The sequence below is a fragment of the Neodiprion pinetum genome, chromosome 5 (genome assembly GCF_021155775.2).
Source record: "Neodiprion pinetum isolate iyNeoPine1 chromosome 5, iyNeoPine1.2, whole genome shotgun sequence".
Classification (NCBI taxonomy): domain Eukaryota; kingdom Metazoa; phylum Arthropoda; class Insecta; order Hymenoptera; family Diprionidae; genus Neodiprion; species Neodiprion pinetum.
The window spans coordinates 22,521,322-22,542,123 of record NC_060236.1 but is presented as its reverse complement, the minus strand read 5'-3'; the positions used below and the strand labels follow the sequence as shown (position 1 = coordinate 22,542,123).

Sequence of the window (20,802 nt, the reverse complement as noted above, 5' to 3'; positions counted from 1 at the left end):
AAATACGAAGTAATTCAAGTCGGATCGAATAGCACGTCGAGTGATAAAAGAATAAAGACCAGGAGGATCAGAGGGTATAGCTTTCATAATTTCCTCCATCAAAAATAATCAGGATCCGCTCGGAACGGCGGAACGAGGACCGCGGTAGCCGCCATCCCAGTTTTAAGCGTTCCTTCTGCTATCCCGAGCAGTTGAAAAAGTTGAGAGAAAAACTCGCGATGGAAAAATGGCGACGTATTTGAAACCAACGTCAAAATTGTTTGACCTTCCTTCGCGCGCGTCCGCGGAATTGAATCTTGCCGACTTGATGTGCCCCGTGTGCAGGGGAATCCTGATCGAGCCTGTGACCCTTCCTTGTGCCCACAGCCTCTGCCTGAGGTGCCTCAACGGTACGATACAGCACAACAGCCTAAGCTGTCCCCTCTGCAGAGTCAGAGTAGGTTCCTGGCTAAGGACGGCTACCAAGTCGGACACTCTCGTCAACGGCCAACTATGGACGCTGATCAAGACCAGGTTCTCCAAGGAAATACAAGCTAAACACGACGGCGTTGACACTGACCTCGATTCCGGTAGGTCCTGACTCCACAAACAAACATAACCTCTAAATTATATCTCATTCAAAAATAAGTTGAGTCTTAATTTTCTCACCCTCGGCCAGCCTGCTTGCTCCACAGCTTCGCTCTTGGATCTCATGCATCTCTCCAGCTGTCCTATCTCGCTTCGAATTGTAATGCAAATAAGCAATCTTGTATCGCAACTGACAATAACGCCAATTCCCCCTCCCACTTCCATTTTGTAAACAAACCAGTTTAAAATGTCCATTATTTTTCCTTCATTAGGATTTGGAAGGACAAACAAAATTTTGAGCGCAGCTGGTGAGATTCGGCGGGAATACGAGGCGCAACTCGAACTTGCAGAAGAGGAAAGAAGGCGGCTACGAGAGGCGGAGCGAATTGCGAGCGAGGCGTTGATTCACAAGATACAGGCAGAGGAGCGGCAACATATCACACGGTTGGTCAAGGATCGCGCAGTCGCAAAAGATTTAGCGAAGAGACATACTGGAGACAAAGTCAAGGTGAGGGAGAAACATGCCGACGAGCGAGAAGCTGGATGCGACAGAGAGATGCAAATCGCCAAGTCGACTGCGACTGAGTTGACCAAGTTGACAGAGCGAGTAGAGTGGAATTCGAATATTGCTCTGATCTCTAAACTGCGCGCGGAAAGGTATGCCTCCGATGGAAAAGCAGGCATGTCCAATTCCCATAAATGCCCTGCAGACAAGTTCCAGTCCCCAAAATGCGACCAGCTCACGAGCCCTACAAGTAAGTCAACCAAACACCAAGTCGCGACCAAGATCAGGTCACTGCCAGCCCAGAGCTATGTGTCCAAGCCCAGCTGCTCGACTTCGAAGATCTATGGCACTCAGAGCAAGGAGGAGCTCCATGTGCCCAGCGACGTCTTAAACAGGAAACCGAAAAGTCTCGGTGTTGAGGTTTGCTTGGCGACTGGCGGGGATGACCAGCGCATTGGAAGTGCAGAGAGTAGCTGCAGCCATGACAGCATAAACATAGAGATACACCATTTCAAACCCATTAAAGCAATGCCGAGGACACCACTAGGAGTAACGCCAGGTAATTTTTAATGCTGGATGTTAAATTATCATCACATGTTATTGAAAAAGAACTGGATAGTAAACAATGCAAGGCTTACAGTTGGAAATCGTTTTCAGATGGTTGCCCAATTGACCCAAAGCTGATCAGAGTTGTCGCCACATTGCAACAAGTACAAAACGCCATTCCCAAACCTCCAGTAGCAATGGAGTTGAAACGATTGTCGACATGGTCCTACAGCGCGTTCAAAGGTAATGTTTTATTCTGTGTCTACCCACATCATTTATACTGTGACACATTCCATCCGAACTATACAATAAATTTGATTTTTCAGGAAAAACGAAGAAAATGTTGAAACTAGAGCATCGTCCAACCACTAGCAATGTTGTGAAAGATGAACCGGAAAGCAGACCATCAACATCACACTGTCCGAACCAACCACAGCCAAATCCGAGCAAATTAGCAAAATCTCAGGTGTCAGAGACAGTCCGCAGGCTGGATTTGTCCACAGAAATTCCATATGATGGTAATAAAAACTATGCAAAAAACATAAACAGGATAATAAACGGTACTAAGGTGAGCAAGAAGTTGATCCTCGATGAGGACGTGGCACTTTCAATGGCACATCAAAAGTACGACAGCCCAGCAAAGTTCAAGCGGAGGAAACATTGCTCGTCCAGCAATGACCGGGAGGAAACGAATACAGACCAAAAAACGAACAACTCCGGAGACGAGGCGTCAAGTTCAAATTCCTCCAGTAACAATTCTTGGTCTCTCCCGTTGGATGGCCCCAACGAAGCCGTCGAAAATATTGCTGAGAGGATAAAAAAACGGAAGATGTCCCGCGGTGTTAAGAGTAAACTGCAGAAAACGGAAGCGCCTGAGAAGCAGCGTTGCACGGCTACCGAAAAAAAGAGTGCGACCGTACGAAAACCGCTCACAGAGACGACTAAGTCAGCTGCGAAGCAAACGACCAACGCGAGACTTGGTGCCCAGCAGAAGAAAGGCAGGTGTACCAGATCCGAGGACGAGGACACCGATTCGCAGGTTGATTCGGAGTCTGTGGTTGAGACGGGTGCGATCTACGGTAGCAGAAAGTCTACAAGAACCTTGACCAGAAGCGGCGGGGAGTTGAAAGGCGAAAAAACTACGACGACGAAATCCCACCAAGAGTCTGAAATGCAATGTTCAGACCTAGAAGAAGAAGCGGGGGAGGAGGAGGATGAAGATGAAGAAGTACAAGAGCAGCGGCGGATAGAGAGGCTGCTCCTGCAGGAGAAAAAGGATTTTGAGCTCGCCCAGAGGCTGCAGGCAAAGTTCGACGAGATGGAGAGGATCTCCGGGCGTACTCGAGGTTCTCGGCGCAGTCGGTTCAACTCGAGGAACATCGAGCAGGTCCTCGCAGTTGACGGCGTCGGCATCAGAGACCGATTCAGCAAGCAGCTGCGCATCCAAGGGAAGGAGACTTCCATGCTGGAAAACGAAAAGCGCCGTGTGACTCGAAGACGGTGTGTCTAATGACGAAGATCACCGCGAGTGACGTTCATTGGCAACTTGAAAAGCGCATTGATTGGCAGGGGAGACGAGAGACCGCGGTACACATACTTCGTCTAATTCCTTGCCATACATACGCACATAGATGTATCGCCGGTGTACCGACAGCGGCGTGAATTGATTTTTATTGTGTTAAATAGATTATTACCGTACGCATGTTAGTTGACTATACAAGGTAAAAGATTGAAAATTTTATTGAAGGATATCGTTCGGCTCACTGGTGGTGTCGCAAAAAAGAAAAAATGGATGTGCGTCATCCGGACAATAGTCGAACGGTAACTAATGAACCTGAACTTTATAAGTTGCGGTGAATATTGCCATTCGGCAGGGAAGGTTATACTGTCTTAAAATTCCTGAAAAAAGCAGATGAATACATTTATGATGGCGTATATGTTGGGTTTTCGGATGAACTCCGAAATCTAACAATAAATTTCAACAAAAGTGCAACTTGTACATAAGAGTTCCCTCGACCCTGATGCAATCGCAGCTTGCATACATATTATATGAACACGACACATATGTCTCATTTTCTCTCTAAACACTATATTATTATAGACTTATAGCGTGATAGTTATATTATGCGTAGTGAATGTAATATAAACTGAACGTTGAATAACAAGTAGCACGTTGGAGGTGTTGGGATTTTGAAGAGGAAACCGAAAGCCAATGAGAATTCAACGTTACTTTCATTTCAGGCTCAAACCGGTATCTGCGGATTTATCGTGATATACCACCCTTGGGACACCATAAATTCGCACGGTAGTTGTGTTTTACCCTTTCTCCCTAACGCAACGCCTATATAGGAGAAATATGATATATTTTTTAGTAAGAACAGTGTGTAATAATGAGGAGATTTAAGTTGTACATGGAATGGACTTAGAATCGGTCAATTTCTGCGATTATGCGTGTACGTATAATATACGATGTAGGATCATATTGTAATCATGTGGAAGTGGTGAGGTAACGGTTACTACCGTAAACAAACATTTTTTTAAATGAAAAAAGAAAAAAATAATAAATATACGGAATAGCTTCCAGGCAGCATTTTAGGTATGCAAATATAGCAGATAATTATATAGATAATCATCAGCCAATTGTCATCTTGTAAGGATGTGCAAAATAGAATTAATCGATGCAGCCCGTTATCTTCGTCGCTTTCTGCTGTATCGTCGAGGACACGCAAGCTGTATATCATGCAAAAGGTGATTCGTAGCCACGCGTTGTATCCGTCGCAGATTCATCCCCTGTGCAACGTACCATACTTTCGTACTACATACCTATGTGCAACAAAAAACGCAGGTAAATCTAACACGAGATGCTTTATTTTCCATCCTAATAAATTTAACTGCGGTTGACTTTAAAAAAATCATATCCTCTTTCTTTTCAAATTAATATTATTTCCGAGTATTACAAAGGTATATATATATATATATATATATATATGTGTGTGTGCGTGTTCTATAGAGTGGCTCACCGGAAAAAAAATGATATTCAATATGCATTCCTCATAAAACTGTTATTTATGATGACAAAAATCCCCTGCAAATTTGAGCTCGATCGGATAAGATTTAGAGGTCCTGCTTTCGAGGTTTCGTTTTTACATTGAAATAATACGTAAAAAAAATGCTTACCCGAATTCATTGTCGATTTCGTGTGAAAATATAGACGAAAATGAAAAATATCACGAGACCTTTTTCGTTATAGGTAACAGGATATTTTAGAAACAGAAAATGATAAAAACCTTTATTTATTCTGAATTCAATACAATTATCTTTGATTTTTCACTTTTGTCAGTTTTAAGTTACAGTAATTCTCGAAATATGCAAAATTGAATAACATATCTAGAGACTTTTTTTGTACTAAATATTATTGACTACAAAAAAGGTCTCTTGATATTTTTCATATTTGTCTATATTTTCACCCTAAATGGACGGTGAATTAAATTAAGCATTTTTTTCATGTTTTACTTAATACGCTGTAAAAATGAAAACTCGAAAGCTGGACATCGAAATCTTATCCGATCGAGGTCAAATTTTCAGGAGATTTTTTTTCCATCATAAACAACAGTTTTATGACGAATCCGCACTGAAAAAAAAATCTTTCTTTTATGAACCGCTTTAATATATATATATATATATACACACACACACACACACAATATCGATTCTATCTGTGTATGTAAATATTTTCATCGTCTCTTATAAATATTATCGTGCAAAGACATGTACATGTGTAATGTGCATTAATAAAGTTTATTTTTGTTTTAATGATACATGTGTAACGGGCAGATGCGCTCTAAGCTACTACAAACGTGGGCATTACACGATACGATAGATTCGACACTAGGCTGAAGTATTCGAGTCCTCACACGCCGTCTCCTTCGCGTCAAGACAGCAAATCGGTTCCGGGCTCTTTAGCCCGGTGAACTTCCACTCGTCTTTGCTGCCGCAGGATCTCGCGAAGACGGCAGGTGTCAGGTTGCTCACAAGAGCGCCAAACTTCTCGCAAATCATTGCCGGTGCCTTGTCCTTTGCACCTTGAGCCTGCGTTGCAAATACAATTTATTTCATCAAAACGGTATTTGTCATTTTACTCTTATTCATTTTCCATGGGAACTCAAGCGAAACGAACATTCTTCTAAGTTCCGACGTTATTTGTTTCACTCAAGTATAATGTTTACCAGAGCCACGCAGAGTTGGGAACAGATCTCAGCCCCCTCCTCGTCACAGCTCACGTTGTACTGCAGCGATTGCTCGATTATTGGCGTTTGACTGTTCATCGGAAAGACTGCACAGTTGCATCCACTTTGGGCCGCTTGCGCTTGGCTAAAAATAACATTTGACAAGTTTTCGAAAATTATACGTACATTTAGATACATGTATGTATCTTGTAAAAAGTACATGGACACGGACTTACACAGCTGATACAACGATGTGAAATATAGTTACGACGAAGATGAGATACTTGGCCATTTTTTGTGACGTTGTAAGGACCTTAGGTTGATAACCAGCCGGTAATATGCGGCCCAAGCGGTCTGATGCAGTCTGGAATAGCGAGATGCCATGATTACCTTATATATCAGCGGTAGCTACCCGGATTAAATTCTGCATTACTGTTTATTTAATATAACTTGATTCGAGAAAGTGATTCCAGTACATGATATAGCTCAAGTATCACAATGGTTGTTTGATTGTTTGGATTGAAAAACGAACTGTGAAAAGGTGATTCCAGTGCGTGGAATTATCTCTGTATCTTATATTATGTGTGTTACCGGTTTCTGACTGCGGGTGCAGCCTCGTATACACAACGTTTGAACGAGTAATACGATCAGTTCAGTATTTGAATTCTCAATATCAATTCAGCACATTCAAAACTCTGCAGTCAATTCTTATTCTTCTGTTTATGCATTTTAAATCCCCAGCTGGCAAACTTGCGCCTTGCAAAAATCATTCCCTGATAAGGAAGATTAGAGTTGGTTGCGTGGTGCCCAGAATATTTTCCTGAGCGACTCGCTTGGAATATAAAGGAAAATTTGAGTCACAGTCTGTTGGTAGACAAAAACTTACCCAGAAATTGCCAGCAGGTCTTGAGGCTCCTTCAGCTCGATTTAGATCAGTGCCATGTCAACTACAACCCAGGTAGCGTTCTGTCACAAATTCACGTAATAGCCATCACCTGGACGCATGCATGACTCTGCCGGCAGACCACTATGTTTGTCTGTTTCCGCAGTTGTAGGAAGACTTGCATATGTGAGCTTTCGAAAGAAGCTTGCTGCAGATTTGCGACAAATGACATGTTACGCTCTACCGCTTAAAAAAAAAAGTATCTCCGATCACTGAGCCACTTCACCATAAACGTTCTGATTAACATGCAATCAGCATTTTCCCACCATTTTTCTACAGCTGTTCACTATAGCGCTGTTTTCACATACATAAACGTGCATCAATCAAGCTTATGTACGAATCTCATTATAGTTTGTGCATTCGTGAGAAAGTAACAAGGAAGAACCGTTGAATTGCCACCTGTATGTAAGAAGTCGAAATATATCTTCTTCTTCCCGGTGGCTATTCCCCAATCGAGGATGTGCCAAAAAGTCGAAGTATATCCGTGAGCAGACTCGTGCATGTCTGTCGTTCGGGCTTGCATGATCGGATGCTACAGGAAATACTACGTCGGAACCGCTATAACTGCTTGCAGAAGGCGTTTGTTCGGTTTTACATTTCCTGTGCTGAAATTGTGGTGAACGTCAAAGAATTGTTTTCGTCAATTTTGGAGTTGAATTTAACCGTCCAACACTGCTGCTCAGCTGACAGGACCCAGGTAACATTTCCCGTAGCATCAGAACGTGCATGACTGTAATCGGCAGTGCTGTACGACAGAATTGGGCATAATGGTTGCATGCTACTGCAGTGTCGGTTAAACCGGTCAAACGACAGGTATGCGTGGGTCCACTCGTTGATACACTTCGACTTTTTACATACAGACTTAAAAATTTCGATCAGCTCGATTATCCCCGTGAGGAGACGCGAAACCGCGTCCACCGCCAACCGCCTCCAACGATCACCGCGTTCACGGCCAACTACCTCCAACAACCACCGCCAACCACCCCCGAACATCTCCTACCACCTCCGTCCTCCTCATACACCTCGTCCTTCTCCTCCTTCTCGTGCTCCTTGGTCACCCCCAACCACTTCTGACCACCTCCGCCAACCACCTCCAATTGTCATCTCATGTGCCGTAGTCATATCAAACTAGGAAATGGTGTAAAGAACTTAACGGAGTCGTGAATTTTTTTCAATAGGTACAGGTAGGCGCCGCCAGTAACATGTTATAATGTTGGTGAATCGATTTAGTCGGAGGTTTCAAAAATGTCCATCAACTGGCCGACATTCGTGTTTTTGTTTTTTGTCGATTATCTCGCTTCGCGTTGGTCGTCCAAAAAAAAGTTCCACGAGGCTAAAGCTAGCAGCCAGAATTAGCAGCCAATTCTTTTTTTGGTACATCGATAGTAAAATGATGTGCGAATTAAAAATAATTCTAGTTTTTACATTTCAGACAAGAAATACGCACTTTATCTTTCCTGCCGATTCCAGACTGAAGCGACTAGGCCCTTCGATGGTCAGCCGTTGCCTAAAGATATATTTTTCAGTTAACGGGTCAGCTAATAACGCTGCCGTTCTGCGACAGTTGGATGATAAAAATTTTTGCTCGTACCTTTCAAATGTGTTAAAATTCACTCGAAGTTTTAAGAAGCTTCGTTCTTTCTCTCCTTATCAAAAAACAAAAAATCGCCGACAATCACCTTTTTAGGTCTTTAAATCAGGACGCTGCGTTAAATACTATCCAACGTAGATACTTCACTTGCGAATAGCTAAAACAGCGTTTCGATTCTATGCCTACGAAAATTAAAGATTGAGAGAGAACCTGAAAAGTTGTTGGAATAATTATGAATGTTATTGAATACATCGAGCGCGTGTCGAGTAGAATCCCATTTCGAAATGAATAATTCTTGTATTTTCATATTATAGACGTATTATTGTAGATAATCTAGTTTGTCGCCTGGGAAATTATAAAATTTATCGTATGCATCACGTATTAATCGTAAATGGATCATATATATTAATTAATATCGTACATGGACCGCATATACATACCTATATACTTTTTGGTCTCTGCATCATTATTACATCTGATCTATTATTATTTATGATCTATGTATACATTCTTCTCTCAGGTACCTATACTTTAATTAAATCACTGTTTTGCTACGAATTTTGGAAGAAATTTATTTTCGGTATTAATTTCTTGTATCGCCGACAAGTCGGTAACGCTGTAAGTCGGTAAGTACACACAGGCTAAGTATTGGCTTGGGCTTACCATTGCGAAGACTGTGGTACTTGGAAGGTTAATGCAGCCAGCATTACAAGTGCATGTCTAATATTAATATGAATTTAGCCGACAAACCATCAATGTAATATAATATAATTAATGAAATCATTCGCAGTTCGTCTGTAGATGATTGTAGTGCACTTATAATTGTTTGATAGTGAACCCATGTTTCTAAAAAAATAATAAAAAATTCTACAAGTATCTAGCCGACAGTCATACATAAATTTGAATATTTTCAATAAATTCCATCACATATCGATAGAGAATTTTTGGTAGTGTAATAATTTATTGTTGGAATTGTTTGATAATCAACACCTTGTTCTGATTTATTAAAATTACAAAATTGCGTTAAAGTTCGAGTTATGACGTCAACATTGGGCGACAGCCACCTTCCGCGTTTTTCATACGTAATGGGGTGTGTGTTTTCCGTTATGCCCTCGCCGTACGTAGGCCGAAAGATTAGAATAAGTTTGGCTATATGATGGAAACACCATCATTGACCAATCAGAGTATTTTTGCTGCTGTAGCATCCTGCTGTTTGCTGCTCGTGAACAAGCAGCTTTATAATCGGTCTCCCTTATTGTCGGCTAGTTCCGCGTTGTACTGTCGTTTTGACTGTGTTGCGCTAGTAGTCACTTTGCCTGGATGTTCAACATAACCGTGCAAACGATATAAACAAACGGAATTTAAAATACGTTCGATTTTCAAATATGGATTAACAGTATGGTTATTTTAGTTCCCATTTCAGGAAAATCGACTGTGACCACCTTAATAGGTTAAAAACTTTAAAAAAAAAAAACAAGACCGAAAACTACCAGCGCCACAACGGTGAAGGCACCTACTAGTGGGCAATAGGAGGGCGCGATATTGCCGGGAGTTGCCAGTCCTCCAATATACGTCGGTAGTTCTTACCGATATACGTCGGTTGGTTCTCACTATTCACGGGTTGTTTTGTTCATCATTTTATCGGCCTGTCTAGACTGTGCGCATTCAGTGGTGTCGCGAGTCAATTGAACATGGCCGAAAACAATGGCAATAGTTACTGACTCGAATTTGTTGTATCCCTTGCACACTTGTCAGTACCGAAGCGGAAGCCTCTAATAAAACCTGAAAGCTAACTCGTTTGTCCGACTGCAAAGTGAGTAATCGTCGCTCCTGTGGGACATCCCCCATCTCGGGCCTCCGCCCCCTCGATCCTTGTTATTGAGTTCTTCACCCCAAATACGCAGGTATGTACATACACCAGATGCACTCACGCAAGCATTGCGGCGAGGTTCTCGATTTTCGAATCAATTAAAAAAAGCTGCCGGTTCACAGGGGTGGTCAATTCGCAACCGTCTTTGGCTCTCCTTCCTTTCCGTCAACCTTAAACTTTTTGCGTACCCTAACCGATATCTGTTGTACGCGTTTCTTTCGTCTTCGTCAGAATCATCCAGAATCCACTTTCCTTCGTTGCTCTGTATCAATTTTTTCTGGTTGCTGTTCACCTGGCTCAAGTTCCTACCCTCGCTGCATTGATAATCTAACCCCCCAGCTTCACTAATGCCAACAAAGTCTCCTGCTTTGCTTCCTGTGTTATACTCGGTTTGTTGTATTTCGCTTAACCATAATCCGACGAGATAGAGTGTAAATTATCAGAGTTTACTGTTTTTATTTCAGCGGATTCTTTCCGTACATTATGCACAGCGACTACCCATCGACAGGCGCTGTCCCCATGATGCGAAATTGAATAAGAAAAGGTCGTAACTGCTTGATCGAGCCAAGGTGAGAGATGTGGCTCTGATAAGCAAGGTCAAAATAGGTGCTGCGAGGAATGTGTATATGTTGTTAATTTCAATGAGTCCTGGACATTGCTCCAGATCCTTATACTCGTTGTCCAACATTTCAGGTGGCTGATATTATGGCAACTGCTATTCAAAAGAATGGCATGAAACACCTGACGAACGGAGCACTAAATCACGTCGACAATGTCAGCAGTCTGGAAAGGGCAGGAATGCACCCGGACAGCAAGGATGTTATGCTCGCCGAGGAACAGGAACAGCCTGAGATACAGGGGGACATGGAAGTTCGCGAGACTGAGGCTGCTGAAATGGAGGCCCCCGAGATAGACATTGTGATAAACAACGTAGTGTGCAGTTTCAGCGTCAGATGCCACCTTAATCTGCGCAAGATTGCGCTTGAAGGATCAAACGTCGAGTACCGGAGAGAAAATGGGGTAGCTGCTCTTCTCGAAAATAATTTTACTATGATTATTCTTATTGATAGATCAAGACATTCTAAAAACTTTTGACCAACTTGTTACACAGATGATAACCATGAAACTGCGCCGGCCTTATACGACTGCATCAATATGGTCATCAGGCAAAGTGACATGCACAGGAGCAACAAGCGAGGACCAAGCAAAGATCGCAGCCCGACGTTTTGCCCGCTCCCTGCAGAAGCTTGACTTCAAAGTCCGCTTCAACAACTTCCGGGTAGTCAATGTCCTGGGGACTTGCTGTATGCCATTCGCCATAAAGATCACATCATTCTCTGTCCGGCACAAGGATATTGCGGAGTAAGTTTGACGATATTTGAGGCTCACAATCAGAAGCTTGTACAATCCCCAATCTTCTGTATATATAGTCCTAACATTTGCATACCTTCTTCAATCTTTCCGCAACAGTTACGAGCCAGAGATTCATCCTGGAGTTACATACAAACTGAAGGAGCCAAAGGCCACTCTCAAGATATTCTCAACGGGAAGCGTTACTGTGACTGGTTTGTACTTAAGTATAAACAATAGTAACAGTAAGATTGGTTGCGTTCAATTTAGGGATATCTCGACATATAGTATGTTCAAAAAAAGCTTGGACTATTGATAAAATTAGTTACGTGATGGGTAACTCTGCCTTTATCATTCTGAAAAACTTTTTACTTGTATCTCAGCAATCACCTTATTGCAGCTCCAAGCGTAGCGGCAGTACAGGCAGCGATCGAACACATCTTTCCACTAGTCTACGAGTTTCGCAAGGAACGAACCCCGGAGGACCAGCTCGCCCTGCAAATCAAGAAGCGGGGCCTGGCGGGAAACAAGCGGACCGGCAATTGCACCGGTGCCTTTCCACCGGAGGTAGTGCCGGTGCCGGATGATGACGCGATGGGCTCAGATGACGAAGGCGACGCCAGCGACGCAAGCTGGAACTGATCTGCCTTTGTCGCCTGAGAGTGCTAGCTCGCGTTTCTCAGAGACAACACAAATACGATGTGCTATTTTAATGTGTGTCGGACAATCGCGCCAGAGCGGAGCAGTAGCCGTGGCAAAGTGGCAAGACCGTGGTGTGCATAATTTATGTTGTTTTGAGCCAATGCGTGACTGACGAAAAAGAGAAAGAGAGTGGGTGGTTTGGAAGGGAAAGAGAAGTAGAGAAATAGAGACAGAGAGGAGAGAAAAGAGTTGGGAATGCGCGTACGATATCGCGATGCTTGACTCATGGCTCCTGCAATTCTTAAGGGTAAAGGAGTGCAAGGTAAAAGCTCAGATGACTAGTCGAGTGTGTTGTATTCGAATTAAGTTCTTTCAATCAATTTACTCGATAATCATACGATCCAAGGGGCTGCATTGGTGCTTGCTGACTTAGCTGGCCATAAATGAAACTGTGGTGTTTCGTCTTACGACGCCCAGTCAATGCAAATGTCAAGAAAATTTGTGACGCTCCCCCATGCGTATTATTATAGTTTTTATTTTTTTTTTTTGGTTTCCTGTAATAATCTACCGTGCCAAAGATGGATGTTCAAAATTGGAGGCAAAGTTATTGTTTTTGTGTAGAACATTACTTGTACAGCTGAAGATTTTGTTCATTATAAGAATAAGTTTTCTCATTATCCATACGTCCTCGCTTTTTTTCGTAATTACAAACAGTGATCAGTCGATTGCAATTGTTTAGCAAAAAGTATGGAAGCCTATAGTTTCTTTTGTAAAATTGTAATTCCAACTGGCACTCGCTACCTTTGCTTGTAACGATACGTCGTTGCACCGGCTCATGGGCATAGAAAAACTACCAAAATTTAAATCTGGTGTCAGGTCCGCGTGGCCCGGCTCGATTCATACGCAGTTATCACTCAAATACAACTTGCAACCGTCAAAAATTAATATAATATCGAGCCTTCGATAAATATTACAGACTTCTTCAACGACCCATGATATTAGAAAGATTCGGTAGAAAGGTAGTAAGCGAAAAAGTCAGGGAGCGAGGGAGGATTCAGTGAGTCTTTCGCCAATTCCTGGCGAACCATACAGCGACGCAAATAGGTATTTTTGCATGTTTGCCTACACGAAACCCAACGATCTTCCAGATCCCGATATACGGTCGAAAATTTCAGGAGAAATGATTATTCAACTATCAAACAATTAAGGAAAATGCTATAATCCTTTATTGATTATGTGTCTAACAGAATCTCAACGGCAAGGTTTAGAAAAAAAAGCGGAAACGGAAACACAATGCGACCTTATTACATTAATTTGAACGATTTAGCCCAGAGAGAATTCATTCTGAGTAAACCATTGTCTACATTTCATGAATACAGAATTGTACCCTAATATTCGGTCTTTGGCCGTTAGTAAGGGTTAACCAGCCTCATAGGCGTCAACAGAGATTTCTCTAACGATATTTACGCAGTTAATAAATACACATAAATACTCGTGCGAAACTGTTTATTATTGTCGAGTCTGTCCCGCGAACTAGATCTTTTTCTCCTCTCTAATTCGTTATGAAATAATTTTTTTCAAATGAATCAATAGAGAGAGAATAGCGTTCGCAGTGAATATTCTTCCCTTTTAACGAATATTATATCCATCCGTGTATGTTCCGCAATATCGCCACCACTTCTCTTCCCTGTTAATTCGTGTACTTTTTAAAACTATATTTGTTTCATCTCTTTCGTTGAAATCGGCAGAAATTCAGGGCAGGATGACCTCCACCAATTCACTTTCATCCCGACCTGAAACACTAACCGTAAAACGCGAGAAAATTGTCAGAGTAGGGGGGAAGAAACGGTGCCGTAATCCAGGGCAATATCTCATATCCGACTATTTAAAAGGTATAAATATTAGTAGTTATACTGGGTGCGCCGAATTTCAAATGTACCCCGCGACGCGTATCACGATATTATAATGCTATAAGAAACATTTAAATGGGGTATCGCGTTATCATCCCCCCTCCGCCCATGTGTCATTGTAGCTAGTTGTAATTACTTGAATGAATATCATCCTCGCACACGCATATATATATATATATATATATATATATATATATATATATACACATATAGGTATATATGTATTTATACACACATATATATATATGTATTTGCGTGCGCGAGTGTATCATTATATGTATGTATGTATATGTACACAGTGAACGTCGAAAATAAAGCAATTTTGTTATATGTGCGAGCCTTAGCGGTGCATTAATTAGATTCCTGTGTATAAAATATGTACTATGTATAAAAAGTAGCATCGTAATAAAATCATTGACAATTGATCCGGGGAGGAACAAAAACACAATTATATCTGAAAATTGAATATTATTATCGATATACTGAATATGGTATAGCATAAAGAGTAGATCTTAAATATAAATGTATAATGTAAAGAGAAGAGAAATGGCACCTGATGATTCTCTGAGCGTAACGTTATACATACATACATACGATTATTGTACCTAGCAACTTATTATGTAGGTATGTGACGATTTTTAAGCGAGTTTTGAAATTAACCGAGCCGCCGTACGTAAAACTGCATTATCAGAAGCGTGGATTGAATAGTAATAATCGATGATTCGGTGAGATCTCTCTAATAAAAATAATATTAATAATAATTAAAACGACATAAATAATAGTTAAAAGGTAAAATAAAAGATGTACACAAGACTGTTGAGTGAGATGTAATGATAAATTAATAAAATGTAAACGGAGATAAAAAAAATTTTGCGTAAAGACGAAAGACAAAAGTGAAAAAAAAATGAAGTATGCTATAATTAATTGATTACTCTTTATAGTCATTATCGTCATCGTCGTCGACATCGGCATCGTCATCGCGCGTTTAATTAGTGATATGGTATCAATAATGTTAAAAATACGTCTATCAAATACCCTATTTGCGTACAAAATTGAACAATAAAGACGCATAAGTATATATCTGTGTATTTATAATGTACCTATCATGTATACGGATGCATACGACTGTGACAGGACGCCTGGCTGGCGTACCGACACCTAGAGTTCGGTGCGTGCCCCCAAATATTATGCTTGGTGGTGACAAGCCCAAACCTCACTACCCACTCGATAACCCCACCACACACCGGTAATCCAACCAAATCGCACGATTTACCGTACCCCTTCTTCAGGGGGCGCGACCAATCTCTATCCCCGAAAACGGCGAAACTAGACAGTAAGAGTATAAAAGACGAGCGCAAACGTGGATCTAGCTATCTATCATCTATTCAGCCACACGCCCAGGTAGATCTACGAACGATTCAACGCGAGGACCCATCCGTGGTTACATTCACGGAGCATCCCACGTATACGAGGAGCCGGATATCGACGGACCCACGATCAGGAGACGTGGAGTTGTCCTTCCAGGAATCCTCACACACCACTTCCCATCAAAGGAGGGCATTCAACGTATTAACATTTTTACTTGTTTTCAATAAAAAGTCCTTAGGTACTAGGGAGCCATGTCTGAGTGAAGAACAGCATTGCGTCTGACCTCATAGCTCAGATACAGTGATCGTCTCACAATCCTCTGACCCATAGGTAGGGCACTTGAACTTGTAGAGAGTCTCGGTCATTGCGACTGAATGTCTTAATACAGGTGAAGGTATGTTTGCGTAGAATTCCCTTTCAGTCTTGCCATACGCAAACTGAACTACTATCCAAGTCCTTCTGACTACTATGCTATCACACAAATAATATTCCGTCTTAGTACTAATTAAACGAATAATTATTAATATCGAAACCAACTGTCAGCGACGACTCCGCATTGTCGAACACCGTCCCTCTGACGACCAGGCTATCACGTAAACAATGTTCAGTCTAGCCATAGGTAAACCGAACTATTATCTAAGTCCTTCCGACTACCTTGCTATCACGAAATAATATTCTGTCTTAGTTCTAACTAAACGAATCATTATCAATATCAAAACCAACTTGTCAACGACGATCCAGCATTGTCAAATACCGTCCTTCTGACCACCATGCTATGAAGCATATATTAGTCTTGCCGTAGGCAAACCTAATTATTATTAAAGTAAATCAGGAAGAGCTATCCCTTCATAAGTTACCACAAATTTCTCAAAAATCACAAGAAAAATAAATTCAAAACTTCACATCCTGTCTCTTGTCCCGCCTCACGGGAACAAAACATTTACTCATTATTTCAATACTTCCTTTCCGGAAACAAATATCTCGCATCACGAGACATCTTCTCATAGCGATCGATCTGTGCGTGCTTCACACACACAGATCAAGTTTGACCCTCAACCGTTTACACGGCCTATGATGATGGGTTTATTCCACTCGTGCCTTTGCACATGAGGGTGAGGAAACATTTTCTGAGGCTATCTCGAAAACCAAGTTGAAGCGGTCAAACGGTTCAAGCTTTTCCAGGAGTTGATCACACAATCGACAAGTAATCATTCTCCTCCTTCCTTCCGAGTCCAGAGACCGAATCCTGCAGCTCTATCCAAGAGACAGGAAATTCTCAAAATTAATATAACATTCGAGCTTGCGCGATATCTCCACGTTATCTCACATATTACGTGTGAAATTCTGACGAAGTTAGCCCGCGAACAAGCTCGAAACGTTTCAACGACCCAAGATTATTAATATTATCGGTTCTATAATTGTATTATTATTATGAGTGATTCTATTCATTTAATTAATATTCAGAACGTGATAGAATTTTATTTACACGGATACACCATATCCACACGATGTTCATGCTGACAACTGCATGTTTGTGTCGGATGAACCTAAGCGAATGAAATATAATACAGCTTATATTCTAATATTTAGTTTAGTACGCACGAGTCGAACGTATAGTTGAGTATATATACGGTTTCTGATTTGGTATGGAATATGCGACCCTGAGTCATAACGGGTAATTTTGTTTTCCTGTGTGACGACTTTGCTGGTGCTAATTCAGCATAATTTTCGTGATCCTATTCGAACGCATACCAACGAAAATAATTGTCAATTGACGAAGTAGAATCGTTTTACGAAAGAAGACCCATAAGCTTTTCCTCATGTAGAGCGATAAGCAACATCAACATGCCTCCGAGAGCGATTCCCGAAAGCTGGATAAGAATTCCGTGTGCCTTCGCGTCGGTTTTCACAAACGACATCATTTCTGGTACCTGAAATTGAATCGCAACATTATTACCATGTAAGACCAGAATTCCCTCCTAAACGTAATACGATGAGTCGATACGTACCAAATTGGCCAAAGCGATGTACATGAAGCTGCCAGCGGTCACAGCGTATATCCAATGGCTGGCGTTCCCAATTTCGCCGAGGCAGACACCGACCGCGGCGCCGACGAAGCTGAGTGCTGAAGAGAGAAGATTATACATCAGAGCCCGTCTCACGCTCATTCCGGTGTTTATCAGAACCGCGAAGTCACCTGTAAGAATTCGAAGAACGATAAGCATGTGAACTCTGCATGTGCCCTTGCGATACGCGATTTTCTGGAAGCGTTACCGAGTTCGTGGGGCAGTTCATGGCAAAAGACAGCGATTGTTGTCGCCAGCCCAGCGACCGGGTCGCTGGCGAAGGAGGCACCGATTGCGAGGCCGTCTGCCATGTTATGGAGGCCGTCGCCGACGAGAATGAGGAGGACCAGAGAGGACGATTTTCCCTCTGGGAGACCGTGGGAGTGGCCGTGCTGCGTCAGCATCGAGCCAGCCTCTTCCACACTTTTATTCGCAGCCGACGAGGCTCCTAGCTCAAAGGAGACGTCGGGTTCGTCGCCGGGAGCCTCCTTCTTCCGAAGCTGGAAACGTATCGGTATTATAGATAGGTATAACAGTTACTGAGGTCGATCAGGAAACGCAATGCCAATCAACTCACCTTAGGAGACCTAACGAGGAAGAGGGTGGCTTCGAGTGCATAAAAAAATACAACGGCTAAGAAAGTTGCACTACATCTGAGCGCAGCGGTCTCGTGATCCATATCCTCTGAAAGCAGAGCCTAGAAATTATTAATTGTCTACGTTACTCGTAGGTCAGCTGACTTCACAACGATTACACTCACATGCGGCAGAAGATGCAGCAGGGCGTCCCCGCTGAGCGTGCCGACAGCCAGGGCAACCAGGAAGTGAAGGAACGACGGACGCCGAGTCAGTTTCACCATGGTAACGGCCAAAAGTCCCACGGAGCTGATCACCCCAGTGGCCAAAGTCGCGTGAATCCAGGCTGCCAATTATCGAGATTAGAGAGAATCGAGGCGTTAATCACCACGTCGATTGACTACACTTGACTTCTTGACTGCAAGACCTCAAGAGACTTCGTGAAGTCAATTGACTTCATGTGACTTCACTAACTTTAAATAACTTGAAGTAACTTCAAGTGACTCGAGGTGACTCTATGTGGCTTCACATGACTTCAAGCGACTTAATTGACTTCGAGTGACGTCAAGTGACTTTGAGCAACGTGTACACCGGACTTCAAGAATGGTTAATCCCACAGAGAGAATATTGGTGTATCGAAAGCGCTACTTGGGAAGAATTAATCGAGAACTCACCCTCGGTCCGCGACACCTTTTTACTAAATCCTACTTTGATGCTCAACGTCGAATTGACTCTGACATCGCAAGCCCTGCGATCGAGCTGGTAAATGATCGCCGGACAGAGGTGCAAAAAGCGCGGCGGTTTAATCGCAACGGAATGATTTGGTCTCAGACCAAAAGTCTGGAGCAGGGCTTGAGGCGAGAGACACAGGCTGTCCTCATACTGCTCGACTCGTTCTCCGGATATTTCTGAAATCCGGAAAAGAAGAAAATCTAAAAATGTACGTTATTAGGAATCAACACCTTGTTATAGAAATGAGAATGTCGGTGACGTAATCTCATGGAGCACTTGAGGCTATTTTGATGACATTTTATATCATCTATAATAAGCTACACTTAAGTTGCCAACGTTATCGCTGGAAGCACAGCTGTGCAGATTATCTCCCCCGACTTAAGTCATCTATGGCCTTATAGGTAGGTAATCGTTTGATGATACTTCAGTGTAAAAACGTGAAGGTCTCGCCGAAGGTCTTAGATTGCACAGATATCGTGTTATGTATTCATAACAACCTTCAGCTAAATTCCTCTTTGTGAACTTCGTCGTGGATTGTCCGAAGTTTCTTTCGGATGTCGAGAAATCGTCAGCCTTGGCGAAGACTTCGTCGGCTTTGGCAAAGTGTCCGTTATCCTGGTAACTTGCATCATCGTCCGCGTAAAACTCGGAAAACTCTTGGGCGCCGTGGCGATGGTCGTGGAGTTGGAGGGCATCGTGCATTTCTTGGAAAGAGCCGTTTATGCGGTGCGCCGAGACGTTGTGGTTCTTTTCAAATGACAACCGCCCGAGTCCAAGGTTCTCCAGCAGATGTTCAAAGCCCTGCAAGGATAATTTTACGCCGATGATCATGAAAAAAAGAAAAAGAAGAATCCTGGATTCATTTGAACTGGTGCCGAAAGTCAAACAGTGATCGCGCGAATTAAGGCCCTACCTCAAAAGTGATGATGCCCTTGTCTCCGTATTTGTCAAAAATTTGCTGAAGGAAGAATCGGTGATCACGGTGTGCCTGATTGGGGATAATCTTGTTTCCGGAGCCGCACGTGTAGCAGACCGCGAAACTCATAACAACGAACCAACAACCACAAAATTCGTACCGTTTCGCCATCGTAATTATCTATGTGTGTGAATAATTGTCAAAGAACCTCTCGTGGCGACGTCCGATTTATATCTGTTTCACTTCAGTGGTGCAAATTATACAAAACGTCGGATCGGCACTACTTGATTGAATGGTATAAAAACCCTTCCCGTTCAAGCTTATATTAAGCCGCATCGTCGTATGCGCACACAGGTATACGGATGCGTAATGACCAGTTTTTGCTATGCGTATGTATCATCGTATCTACAATGAACGTATGTACATGCAGTACTCGGCGGCGGAGTAGGGGATCAGTTGGACGTTAAACACTGCCATATGACACATATCGTACTTGGCCGTTATCAAAAAACTGTCAACGTATTCCAAGTGTGCTGCCACACTTACACCATGATCCCGACGGGCTTCCAACCAAGCGGTGGACGCGGCTTCTGTGTTCTTCTGCTTGCCACCCTGTTCTTCGTGAACGATGATTATCCTCATATCTTTACTCTGAAGTTTTGTCTGGGATCTTTTTGAAAGTTTAGACCAAAATCATGACGTGCTTTGCACACTGCAGCCTGCACTGTCTTCGCAATGATTAGCTCGAATTAAGCACTTCCGGTAGCGACGGCGAGACACGGAGCGGTCCAACCGCCACGCTCGTCATCGACAATCGTGGACCAGACGTCGTTCTGCTTTGATCGAATCCTGTCTGGAAACTTTTCCGCGTCTGCTTAATCAAAGGATTTTATTATTCTATCTAAGCCAAAGACCATATGCGATTCCAGCCTGCGAAGAAGTTGCTGGACAAACAATATTATAATCTCGTTATTGATGTAGCTGTTATTGTTACT

At 42.5% G+C, this 20,802-nt stretch overlaps 4 protein-coding genes across 6 annotated transcripts; 2 read left to right on the top strand and 2 right to left on the bottom strand.

The window, feature by feature from the left end:
* Nucleotides 1-177: 177 nt before the first annotated feature.
* LOC124219650 (E3 ubiquitin-protein ligase RNF169) lies at nt 178-4,205 on the top strand. The gene is made up of 4 exons (XM_046627517.2): nt 178-569; nt 840-1,631; nt 1,730-1,861; nt 1,945-4,205. The coding sequence occupies exons 1-4, from the start codon at nt 227-229 to the stop codon at nt 3,126-3,128; spliced, it is 2,451 nt and encodes an 816-aa protein (XP_046483473.1). The 5' UTR covers nt 178-226; the 3' UTR covers nt 3,129-4,205.
* Nucleotides 4,206-5,397: 1,192 nt separating this feature from the next.
* On the bottom strand, nt 5,398-6,813 carry LOC124219657 (uncharacterized). Its single transcript, XM_046627541.2, has 4 exons — nt 6,731-6,813; nt 6,081-6,208; nt 5,845-5,989; nt 5,398-5,707 (listed from the first exon to the last, which is right to left on the bottom strand). The coding sequence occupies exons 2-4, from the start codon at nt 6,134-6,136 to the stop codon at nt 5,507-5,509; spliced, it is 402 nt and encodes a 133-aa protein (XP_046483497.1). The 5' UTR covers nt 6,137-6,208; nt 6,731-6,813; the 3' UTR covers nt 5,398-5,506.
* A 3,204-nt stretch (nt 6,814-10,017) lies between these two features.
* On the top strand, nt 10,018-15,228 carry Trf2 (TATA box binding protein-related factor 2). Of its 3 annotated transcripts, none has more exons than XM_046627540.2 (6): nt 10,018-10,282; nt 10,713-10,854; nt 10,942-11,268; nt 11,360-11,610; nt 11,719-11,813; nt 11,999-15,228. In XM_046627540.2, exons 3-6 carry the CDS (start codon nt 10,954-10,956, stop codon nt 12,238-12,240), a joined length of 903 nt encoding a protein of 300 aa, XP_046483496.1. In that variant the 5' UTR covers nt 10,018-10,282; nt 10,713-10,854; nt 10,942-10,953; the 3' UTR covers nt 12,241-15,228. The 3 variants fall into 3 exon arrangements, with proteins under 3 accessions (XP_046483496.1, XP_068992471.1, XP_046483494.1); XM_069136370.1 differs by having other exon boundaries at nt 10,713-10,857; nt 10,935-11,268; XM_046627538.2 differs by having other exon boundaries at nt 10,019-10,282; nt 10,713-10,817.
* Nucleotides 15,031-20,228, bottom strand: LOC124219653 (Zinc/iron regulated transporter-related protein 71B). The gene is made up of 8 exons (XM_046627529.2): nt 19,805-20,228; nt 19,389-19,692; nt 18,834-19,067; nt 18,345-18,505; nt 18,162-18,281; nt 17,793-18,084; nt 17,528-17,715; nt 15,031-17,449 (listed from the first exon to the last, which is right to left on the bottom strand). Exons 1-8 carry the CDS (start codon nt 19,976-19,978, stop codon nt 17,309-17,311), a joined length of 1,614 nt encoding a protein of 537 aa, XP_046483485.1. The 5' UTR covers nt 19,979-20,228; the 3' UTR covers nt 15,031-17,308.
* Nucleotides 20,229-20,802: the final 574 nt, after the last annotated feature.

What these genes read in the sequence shown, in the direction of transcription:
- LOC124219657 (XM_046627541.2), bottom strand. Translation starts at nt 6,136, where the DNA reads ATGGCCAAGTATCTCATCTTCGTCGTAACTATATTTCACATCGTTGTA. An exon ending in CACATCGTTGTATCAGCTGT is followed by an intron (nt 5,990 to 6,080) that starts GTAAGTCCGTGT and finishes TGTTATTTTTAG; the next exon opens with CCAAGCGCAAGCGGCCCAAA. An exon ending in CCCAACTCTGCGTGGCTCTG is followed by an intron (nt 5,708 to 5,844) that starts GTAAACATTATA and finishes TTTGCAACGCAG; the next exon opens with GCTCAAGGTGCAAAGGACAA.
- LOC124219650 (XM_046627517.2), top strand. Translation starts at nt 227, where the DNA reads ATGGCGACGTATTTGAAACCAACGTCAAAATTGTTTGACCTTCCTTCG. An exon ending in TGACACTGACCTCGATTCCG is followed by an intron (nt 570 to 839) that starts GTAGGTCCTGAC and finishes TTCCTTCATTAG; the next exon opens with GATTTGGAAGGACAAACAAA. An exon ending in ACCACTAGGAGTAACGCCAG is followed by an intron (nt 1,632 to 1,729) that starts GTAATTTTTAAT and finishes AATCGTTTTCAG; the next exon opens with ATGGTTGCCCAATTGACCCA.
- Trf2 (XM_046627540.2), top strand. Translation starts at nt 10,954, where the DNA reads ATGGCAACTGCTATTCAAAAGAATGGCATGAAACACCTGACGAACGGA. An exon ending in AGTACCGGAGAGAAAATGGG is followed by an intron (nt 11,269 to 11,359) that starts GTAGCTGCTCTT and finishes CTTGTTACACAG; the next exon opens with ATGATAACCATGAAACTGCG. An exon ending in GGGAAGCGTTACTGTGACTG is followed by an intron (nt 11,814 to 11,998) that starts GTTTGTACTTAA and finishes ACCTTATTGCAG; the next exon opens with CTCCAAGCGTAGCGGCAGTA.
- LOC124219653 (XM_046627529.2), bottom strand. Translation starts at nt 19,978, where the DNA reads ATGGCGAAACGGTACGAATTTTGTGGTTGTTGGTTCGTTGTTATGAGT. An exon ending in AGGGCATCATCACTTTTGAG is followed by an intron (nt 19,693 to 19,804) that starts GTAGGGCCTTAA and finishes TTATCCTTGCAG; the next exon opens with GGCTTTGAACATCTGCTGGA. An exon ending in AAAGAGGAATTTAGCTGAAG is followed by an intron (nt 19,068 to 19,388) that starts GTTGTTATGAAT and finishes TCCGGATTTCAG; the next exon opens with AAATATCCGGAGAACGAGTC.